The 10,062-nt window shown below is 40.4% G+C and overlaps 3 protein-coding genes across 3 annotated transcripts; all 3 read left to right on the top strand.

The window, feature by feature from the left end:
* Window positions 1–5,767: 5,767 nt before the first annotated feature.
* On the top strand, window positions 5,768–6,364 carry LOC145689505 (uncharacterized). Its single transcript, XM_081763678.1, has one exon. It carries the CDS (start codon window positions 5,768–5,770, stop codon window positions 6,362–6,364), a length of 597 nt encoding a protein of 198 aa, XP_081619804.1.
* A 332-nt stretch (window positions 6,365–6,696) lies between these two features.
* LOC145689504 (uncharacterized) lies at window positions 6,697–8,079 on the top strand. The gene has a single exon (XM_081763677.1). The coding sequence runs from the start codon at window positions 6,697–6,699 to the stop codon at window positions 8,077–8,079; it is 1,383 nt and encodes a 460-aa protein (XP_081619803.1).
* A 200-nt stretch (window positions 8,080–8,279) lies between these two features.
* LOC145689503 (uncharacterized) lies at window positions 8,280–9,359 on the top strand. The gene has a single exon (XM_081763676.1). The coding sequence runs from the start codon at window positions 8,280–8,282 to the stop codon at window positions 9,357–9,359; it is 1,080 nt and encodes a 359-aa protein (XP_081619802.1).
* The last annotated feature ends 703 nt before the right edge of the window (window positions 9,360–10,062 follow it).

The following is a 10,062-nucleotide window of genomic DNA, read 5'->3' as shown; positions in this document are numbered from 1 at the left end:
CCTTCTATGTCAGATTCATTTAAAAGTTCTTTAAGTTCTTTCTCAATTGAACTTTGACGAAGAGCACGATTTGCCATTGTTCCAATGCTGCTGCAGATTCTCACATAAAGTCACAGTTACAGAGTAACAAATTTACAATTTCCTATGAAATATGTGTCTTCAGTCAGTGTTGGAGGCTGCTGCTTGTAGATTCTATGATTAAAAATACTTGATAACACCAGAGGTGCAGCAGCATAGTTGTTTCAATTATTATTGAAATTTGATTCTCTCTCTTTCTTTATATATATAGCCTATATATATAGGCGGATCCAATGGGGGCTATAGCTTCCCCTTGACTCTCAAGTATACACTGCATAAAATGGGCTTCAATCCTGCTTTACACTGGATAAAACTGCAAATTATGGTTTAGCCCCTCCCTTGATCATATACTTGATCCGCCACTGTATAATATAGGTCTATATATATATATATATATATGTGTGTGTGATTATAATATAAAGTGACATATTTAGGTGTTAGCATGTTTGAAGGAATAAACTAATAGAAAATAAAATGTTAGGTGCAAAAAAATAAAATATATATATATATATATATACTAAATTTTTATAACGTGCAGTTGGCAACATTGCACCAGAATAATCACTCAGAGTGCCCCTGTATATTGTAATGCCAAAATTGCTTCAAAGGAAAAATAAAGTAAATAGCCAAAACACAGGAATATAACAGGGTATGCGGTGAATAGCCCCTTAGTACTATCAAGGCCGGGGGGGGCTCTGAGGCCCACAAGACTTTATTTATAAATAGAAAAAACAAAACACTAATAACTAAGCAAGTATGTTTTATGATGAATGGGGTCAAGCATGACAATATCAACTCTTTTCAGATTTTTTAGGCAATTACAAACGTTACGAAATGTAACAAAAATATTTTGTGGGCTTCTGAGGTCTCCCCCCTTGGAGTTCCTAGAGTAAAATATATAAAACGATAATCATGCCAGTTGTTTTGTATGGTTGCGAAACATGGTCGCTTACTCTGAGGGAAGAACATAGACTTAAAATATTTGAGAACAAGATCCTGAGACGAATATTCGGATCCAAGAGGAAGAGGATTAGGGAATGGGGAGTGGCGGAAACTTCATAACGAGGAAATACACAAATTGTACGGTTTACCAAACATTGCTAGCGTTATCAAATCTAGGAGGCTCAGGTGAGCAGATCACGTAGCCAGGATGGAAGAAGGTAGGAACGATTTCAAAGTCCTAACTGAAAGACCAATCGAAAAACGACTATTAGGAAGACCTAGTCAAGGATGGGAGCACAATATTAAGAGGAGAGCTTTTGTGAACGCGACATTGAGCCTCCTTGTTCCATAGGCCATAGAATTAGTTAGTTGTATACATTCTATTTGCACATTCAAAGGGAAGACAACGAAAATTATAAAAAAAATTGCCCAAATGGGATAAAATTTACAAATTTTAATCTGTGTAACGCCTTGATAAATAATTTTCATCTATTCTTATTTGGAGGTAGCAGGGGGTCATATTCCCCATAAAACTTTATAGTTCGGATTTTGGATTCAGCCTAGAAGGAACTGAACAATTGATACTAGGAGGATTCAAAGCTCTTCATTCTACGATAAAAACGCAAAAAACATAGCATCTTTTATTTAAACATAAAGAGGGGAGAAGGGAACATGAGTCCCAAAATTTGATGAAACTTTCCAACTTTAACCTCTATAACACCCAAAGTACAGAAATCATTTTCAATTTCTTTCTATTTCCTTTTAGAGGGTAAAAAGGATGCATATTCCCTCATAAAATCCTATTGTTCGGCTCTTTAGTCTAGCCTAGAAGGAAGTGAACGATTGGAGCGAAAATGATATCTTTTAGCCCTACGATAAAAGCAGGAAAAAATAATATTTTGTTTCTGCACACACAAAGTGGGGACGGGGGAAAAAGCCTCAAAAATTGTCCAAATGGAATAAAGCCTGAAAATATTGACTGAATATCAAGCTTGACAAGTCTCTCTAGCGTCCTGAGAACAAATGCATAGTTTTACAATTTTCATCTCCAATTGGAAGGGAGCAGAGGGGTATACTTTCCATAAATTCCTATGGCTCGGCTTTTGAGTTTAGCCTACAAAGAGTTCAGCGATAGGAACGAAGCTTGCAGGATTTCAACCTCTTCACAATACGATATAAACGCCAAAAAAAATATATTTGCACACACAAAATGGGGATGGCGCATGACCCTTAAATATTGTCCAACTGGGATAAAGCTTGCAAAATTTATTCCAGCTAACATCCTAAGAACAAAAATAACTTTCCAGTTTTCTTATCCTTATTTGGAAGGGTCAGTGGCAATATACCATTATAAAGTCCTATTGCTAGACGGTTAGGTCTAGCCTGGAAGAAGTTGAGAGATTGGAACGAAACTTGTAGACCCATAGCTCATCGGCCTGCTGTTAAAACGCAAAAAGGACAACATTTTCCGTTTGTACATAAAAAAGCAGGACGGGAGTATGACGTTAAAAAATTTTTCAACTGGGATAAAACAAATCTTAATTCGTGTTACGTCCTGAGATCAGTAATAATTTTCAATTTTTTTCTATTTGTATTTGGAGGGACCAGAGGGGGCATATTCCCTCACGAAATCATATTGTTAAGCAGTTGGGACTAACCTGGATAGAGTTGAGCGATTACAGCAAAACTTACGGGACTCATAACTCATCGGTCTGCTAATAGAATGCAAAAAAAAAAAAAACTTTCTATTTGCACACACTAATGGTTTACGGGTACATGACCATCAAACATTTTTGAAATCAAATGAAACTTTCAAAATTTTATCTCCGAATTGACGTCAGTTGTTATAGCAAAAAGTAGTTCGATTAATGAAGATGTATTTACTTGAAAATCGAATAGAATCCCTGGTGGAAGTACTTGCTCGCAAGCTTTCGCGTTGTGAATGGCTTGAGACAAAAAGGATAAACGCCACTATTGTTCAATTTTGCCTGTAAAACGTTAAAAGAAAGTTAAAGATAGCAACCAGAGCCTAGTGCTCAATGACACCACGTTATGGCTTATGCTGATATTAGGAGATGATATGAAGTAAATAGAAAGGAATGCAGAGGTTTTATTAGACGTCTGCAGGAACGTGGGTTTGAACACATGACAGCAATATTGGCCATTATGGTCAGATTAAAATTTCAAATCATACATTCAACAAAGTGAACACTTTCAGATATCTGGGATCAACATTCACAAACCAAAAGCTTATCTATGTAACATTACATGTCAACTGAAAGGAAAGAATTCTTTTATTATTCAGTCCCAACTTTTCCCTTTGCATATTCTACCAAATAAAGATTTGAAACTTGAAATATATAAAACGATAAACATGCTTGTATTGAACGGCTGAGTAACATGATCGTTCACTTTGCGGGAAGAACGCAGAGTGAAAGTATTTGAAAATAAAATATCTTAAGGCGAATAATCAAACCTAGGAATAGAAATATTTTCAAAACTTTTTAACTGGAATCTCAGTAGAAAGATTGTAACTCCCCGCCCCCTTATACACGGGGAAGCTACGTAACGGATTGATAAATGTCTATGCCACCACCAATGGCCACGTCCTCCCAACGCGAGGCGACAGTGGCTTAAGGCCCTCGCCGCCACCGAAATATAGATTTCGGAAAGAAACATTAAGAAAACGTATTTCCAGTTCCGTCCAACAAAGCTGACTTACCCCAGAAGAACGATGCGACACATTTCTAATTAATTTAGCCGAATTACATATAATAGAAACAAATCATAACAGCACGTGAACAGTTCAACCTGTATTATCTTAAAGAAAATTAGATTAGCAAAGAATATGCTACGCATAATATAAACAAGGCAAGTACAATAGATATTAAGTTAGCATATTCACTTGAAATGAAACAATGTTCTTAAAACGTTCCGTAGTCAAATATTCGAGATTTCTTCAACGAGGTAAGTTCCATAACGTAAGTTCAGTTTCTCTTGTTATTAGTCCTGTAGATCAATGAACCTTGTACTGTAAAAGTATTCGTAGTATTAGTTCAGTAACTAATAATAGCAGCGCAGGCCACAGACAAATGCTCGCTTACTTAATAGTTGGTAATACAGGTATAAGTAGATATAAGCGTTATATATTGTTGGATATGGTATTTGTTATTCTAGATGGTAACATGCTTCTTATTTATATTATACAGTAACAGACTGATGATTCATATTTTGTTCCTTGATGATCCATGATATACGTAAGAATACGTCAGCTCGGAATATATTAATGAATGTATGGACACGCAATTCGCAGTGGCAGATCGAGGAGGGTGCACGGGAACGCCCTTCTCTGAAGAATAAAATATTATACCATAGTCCCTAACGAATATCTTATTCAAATGATGTAAAAAATGTTTTAAGATTTCCTTTAAAAGGAGGATTTTCCTGAGTGCTCCCCACCCAATCGAGATTACGTATGCGTTCCCAGTTCACGGTAATCCAGTGTTCTCTCCTGTAGAACAACGTAGCTTTCATGATTGTGGTATCCATAAGGAGGCAGTGGATCAGGACCTATATTTAAAGATATTTCCCTAGTATTCGAGTGGTGGGACTTAATAAAAGCTATGTAAAACCTCAGTAAAGACTATTGGATTTGAACCGAGGATCTCCCGAATGCGAAGCAAGAACATTATCCACTATAGCTTACGGCTTTGTGTTAAGCGTTATTCATTGATGTATGATGGGTCGTATTGTAATTAAGGAGAGAAAAACAGAAGTCACAATTCTTTGCAACTGACATCTGTTGATGAAATGTATGTTTCGGCTCCTATTCCTGAAGAACTGCCTATTGCGTCATCCTCGACCTCACACGTTAGTGTTGCTACAACCTCCATATTTTAACTTCAGTCTCCCGATATTGGTACTTACAATATACATAAAATAGGATAAAAATTTCCAGTATCTATACATCTTAAACGCAGTCGACAAGAACAAAGACGCAAAAATTTAAGTCACTCTGAAAAGTACCCTTGGCTTGTGTTCTCTGAGACTAGGAATGGACTGTTTTGTATATATTGTGTTATTTTCTGCAATTTTACGTTAACTGGTCAACAAACGGTCAATTTAAAGAAGCTTATGACTAATTTCGAACGTCCTAACTAAAGTATCTGTTCTGGCCATTCTGCCCTCTGTTTGTTTCATAAAATTAATTTAAAAAAGGAGGCTTATGTTTTTTCAGTGTTTGAGCCTATTGTGAGCATTTCCAAAACTTGGAACAAAATATATGTTTTATATAGTGTCAGTTTTGCTGTAGAGATGTCTCTGCAGGTCAATATGGTTTATATTTGTAGTATCTTACTCTGGCGGTCTCTTGTCTTTCTTTTCAAAAATACCGTTAGGCCGCCTCCCGCATGTTTTTGTTAGTGTTGTGTTGTGCCTTTCTGCAAAACCATCGTGCGGGATCTTCAGTGTTTGTGTATTGGATTTTCTTATTGTAATACTTATTAATTCCAACAACCATACAAATTTATACAATCCACAATTCCAGATACAAAATAAATTGTTATTGTTTTTCAGTAACTCGTTATCTGTTTCATTAAATGCGCAAAACCACAAATTATTGTTTGGTCGGCGTATACATTGTCCATCCGCGCCAAATTACCAGTGCCTATGTGAACTGTTGCTGTGAACAATAATAGACTAGTGATTGAGTGTTTTTTTTTCACGAACATAGTGCAGTGTTTTAGAGATGGAGCCGCAAAAAATTAAGAAAAGAACATTAAAGTCAAAAATTACGCGCGAAGAAAAAGCAATCACAGAGTTGGACGCTACCGCAGCGGCAGCCATTTTGGTGCATCAGGCAAAGGTCAGTGAACTCCAGCAGGAGTGTTCAAAGCTGCTGAATGATATTTCGGCGGTGGCAGGAGACGAGGAGTTCGAAAAAGAAGAGGAAGAGTTAGCGGAAATGGACAAGAGAATAGTGCAGATGTGTGTTCAATTGATGGATTTTCAATTGGAGGGAAGTAAAGCAGCTCAGCCTTCGTCTTCGTCTGAAAGGCAACCTGCTAGTGACGTAAGACTACCGCAGTTTCAGTTGCCAGTGTTTTCGGGAAACCTCCATGTGTGGTTATCGTTTAACGATTTATTTGTGGCTTCAGTACACAATAACAAAAATCTCTCAGGTGCTCAAAAGTTGCAGTACCTCAAAACATCCTTGAAAGGGGAACCAGCACAACTCCTTCAAGCGATGCAAACCACGGACAGCAACTACAAAGAGGCGTGGGACATTTTAAACGCACGTTATCACAATAAGAGGGAAATAGTGAACGCGACAATTAAGCCTTAGTTAGGCAACCCGTAATACAACAAGAATCGCCAGCCGCCCTACGTAAGATAATTGATACCACACTGGAGTGCACGCGGTCCCTCAAGGTGCTCGAGCAACCAGTCGAACACTGGGATGTTATCTTGGTTTATCATATCACGGATAAACTGGACAGTGAAAGTCGTAGACAGTGGGAACTTTCATTGAAAACAAATGAACAGCCATCATTTGAGCAGCTCGCAGAGTTCCTCGATAACAGAGCTCGCGCGCTCGCAGTGTCTGCCGGCGGGAAAACGCGCGTCGCCGGAAGTAGTGAGCAAGTGAAGAATCGCAACAAAAAAAAACTTCCTCCCATGTTATCACGAGTGAACGTGGTCAAACATTATGTGACGTATGCAGTGCAATCCACCCCCTCTACAAATGTGCGGAGTTCACAAAACTCAAAGTCGGATCGTGTCAGCCTAGTGAAAGAGAAAAAACTGTGTTTTAATTGTCTTCGGAAATCGTGTAGAAAGGATACGTGCGCATCTAGTACGTGTCGCAAGTGCGCTAAAAAACATCATACTCTCTTGCACTACGAGAGAGCTGAGTCACCAGTGCGTGAATCAAATATCACGGCCCATGTTGCAGCGGACGCAAGTGTACCACAGGTGTTATTATGCACTGCCATCGTGAAAGTAAGAGGAAATAATGGTGTGTATTACCCCTTCAGAGCGATGCTAGATTGCGCGAGTGAATCTAGTTTCGTCACCGAGAACTGTGTACAAAAGCTGGGTCTCAAGAAAAAGAAATCCAGTATTGTGATTTCCGGGATTACAGGAGCAGGAGTGGCGACAGCGAGTGCAATGGTTGACTTAGAGTTTCAGTCATTCGGGGGAACAAGTGAAACTTTTGAAACTCGTGCTGTGGTAGTTCCGAAAGTTACATCTGATCTACCCAAACAAAAGTGTCCTAGTGCTACAAACTGGTCCCATTTACAGGGCCTAAGATTAGCAGATCCCACTTTGCACGTAGTGGGCCCCATTGACATTCTGTTGGGAGCGGACGTGTTTCCATCACTTATGTTGAGCGGGAAGTGTATGGGGCCACCCGGGACGCCTGTCGCATTAGAAACTAGTCTTGGCTGGGTGCTATCTGGCAATATAGGTCCGACAAGTGGGAAGCTAACGGTGACGTCACATCGAGTTTCCTGCAAGATCCATGAAGCTCTTTGGGAGTTAGAAGAGCTCCCACTTACAAAACACCTGTCCAAGGAAGAAAGAAGCTGTGAAGAACATTTTGTAGCTACACACTACCGTGACGAGCACGGAAGTTATGTGGTGAGACTACCTTTCAGGGGTAACACAGCCCCATTAGGCAGATCACGTGAAATCGCAGTGAAGAGGCTATTAAATACCGAACGGAAGTTAGCTAAACAACCCTCCCTTCAGCAACAGTATCGCGACTTCATGAGGGAATATATTCAGTTAGGGCATATGGAACTCATTCCCCCAAGCGAGAGAAACGTTCCAGTTGAAACTAGTTGTTACCTACCACATCATGCTCTTTTGAAGCCCACCAGCTCCACTACGAAGGTGCGAGTGGTCTTCGATGGGAGTGCAAGAACAACTTCGGGTGTATCTCTGAATCAGAAGCTAATGGTGGGGCCAAAATTGCAGGACGATATTTTCCCTTATGTGCGGATTTTCGTGTTCCCTTATGTGCGGATACTGCAAAAATGTACCGGGCAGTGTTAGTGCACAAGGACGACGTCGACTTCCAAAGAATTGTGTGGAGAGATTCTCCAAGTGCACCAATCGAAGACTACCGTTTGTTAACAGTGACGTACGGTACTGCATCTGCTAGCTTCTTGGCAACCAGATGCTTGCTCCAGATAGTTGAAGAAGAAGGGGAGAAGTATCCTTTAGCAGCGAAGGCAGTGAGAAGAGATTTTTTCATGGCTGACTTCCTCGGAGATGCAGCTAGTGTGAGCGAAGCAAGTGAGCTACAACAACAACTGATTCAACTTTTGCGAGAAGGAGGCTTCGAACTTCAAAAGTGGCTATCTAGCGAACCGGAAGTGCTCCAGGCTGTTCCTCCCCATATGCGTGAAATTGACCTACAATTCAACTTTGACACCGATAACAACATCAAGACCCTCGGAGTACAGTGGTCACCTGTTAGCGACGAGTTTGGGTTCAACGTAGTGCCTCCCTCTCGCCCGGCAGTGTGGACAAAACGAAAAGTGTTGTCAGAGATTGCCAAGATTTTCGATCCCCTTGGCCTTCTCTCCCCAGTAACCATCAGGGTCAAGATGATGTTACAATCATTGTGGAAGAAAAGTTTCGGATGGGACGACCCCCTCCCCTCTGAAACAAGTGCAGCCTGGCGAGAGTACTGCGATGAGTTGTTTTTGCTCCGTGAAGTGAAGGTCGAACGATGCATTGTGCCCTCTGACGCCGTCAGCTGTCAATTAATAGGCTTCTCTGATGCTAGTGAGCGGGCCTATTCTGCAGTCGCCTATTTACGAGCAGAGCGTCTTAACGGTTGTGTCGACGTGAGGCTCATCGCTGCAAAAACCAAAGTTGCTCCCATCAAAACAGTTTCCCTACCCCGATTGGAACTGTGCGTCGCATTGTTGCTGGCCAAATTGTTAAAAACAGTTGCAAGTGCCATTAGTGTAAACGTCCAGGATACAAGGGTTTTCACTGCCTCTACTGTTGTGTCGGCCTGGTTTGCCCAGTCACCTGATAAGTGGAAAGCTTTCGTTTCAAATCGGGTAGCGAAAATACAAAGAATTTTGCCTTCGTCAGAATGGTCGCATACCAAGAATGAAGATAATGCAGCTGATTGTGCGTCAAGGGCGGTAAAGCCCAGCGAGCTCTTAGAGCATCCCCTTTGGTGGTGCGGTCCGGAGTGGTTGCGCAAAGCAGTGACGCCAGAGCTTCCATGTCTTCCCGCTGACTTAGCTACAGATGTGGAAGAAAAGAAAAAATGCGTCAAGTTATGTGTGTGCAGTGTGAAAATGACATTTTGAACTGTTACTCTTCTCTAGTGAGTTTGAAGCATGTAGCGGGTCTGTGTCACAGGGTTGCTTACAACTGCAGGAATCTGGTGAAGAAACGCCATGGGGCTTGTACTTTTGAAGCAGTGGAAGAGAGTATTTTGTGCTTGGTAAATGAGGTACAGAAAAGAGAATTCCACACCGAAATCAAATGCCTAAAGAAGGAATCCCACCTTCCTCCCCAACAGTGTGGATTAGGGCGTCTTCAGTGTGTATATCCGGAAAATGATGCTCTAGTGCGAGCAGTTACGGTAAAGAATGCCTTCAGGGATTTAAGACGACCTATTTCGAAGCTGGTTCCATTGCCTTTCAACCCTTCAAAGTAAAGTGAAGTCATGCGAAACGCTACAACCTCGCTCATCAAGCATGTCTTATCATTGCATATAAATATTTGTCTTGTGTTTGTTTGTTTGTTTGTTTTTGAATTATTACGCATTATTATTATTATTTCGTTGTAGTGCATTTCCGGTGTGAAACTCGATCATTCGTTGTGTGCGTGTGTTATTTGAAATTAGAGCGTTTCAAGGTGGGGGATATGTTCGGGCCATTCTGCCCTCTGTTTGTTTCATAAAATTAATTTAAAAAAGGAGGCTTATGTTTTTTCAGTGTTTGAGCCTATTGTGAGCATTTCCAAAACTTGGAACAAAATATATGTTTTATATAGTGTCAGTTTTGC

The sequence above is a fragment of the Thermobia domestica genome, chromosome 7 (genome assembly GCF_964235325.1).
Source record: "Thermobia domestica chromosome 7, izTheDome1.hap1.1, whole genome shotgun sequence".
In the NCBI taxonomy this organism is placed as follows: Eukaryota; Metazoa; Arthropoda; class Insecta; order Zygentoma; family Lepismatidae; genus Thermobia; species Thermobia domestica.
Note: the sequence above shows the minus strand (reverse complement) of the source record. Positions and strands in the feature narration are given on the sequence as shown.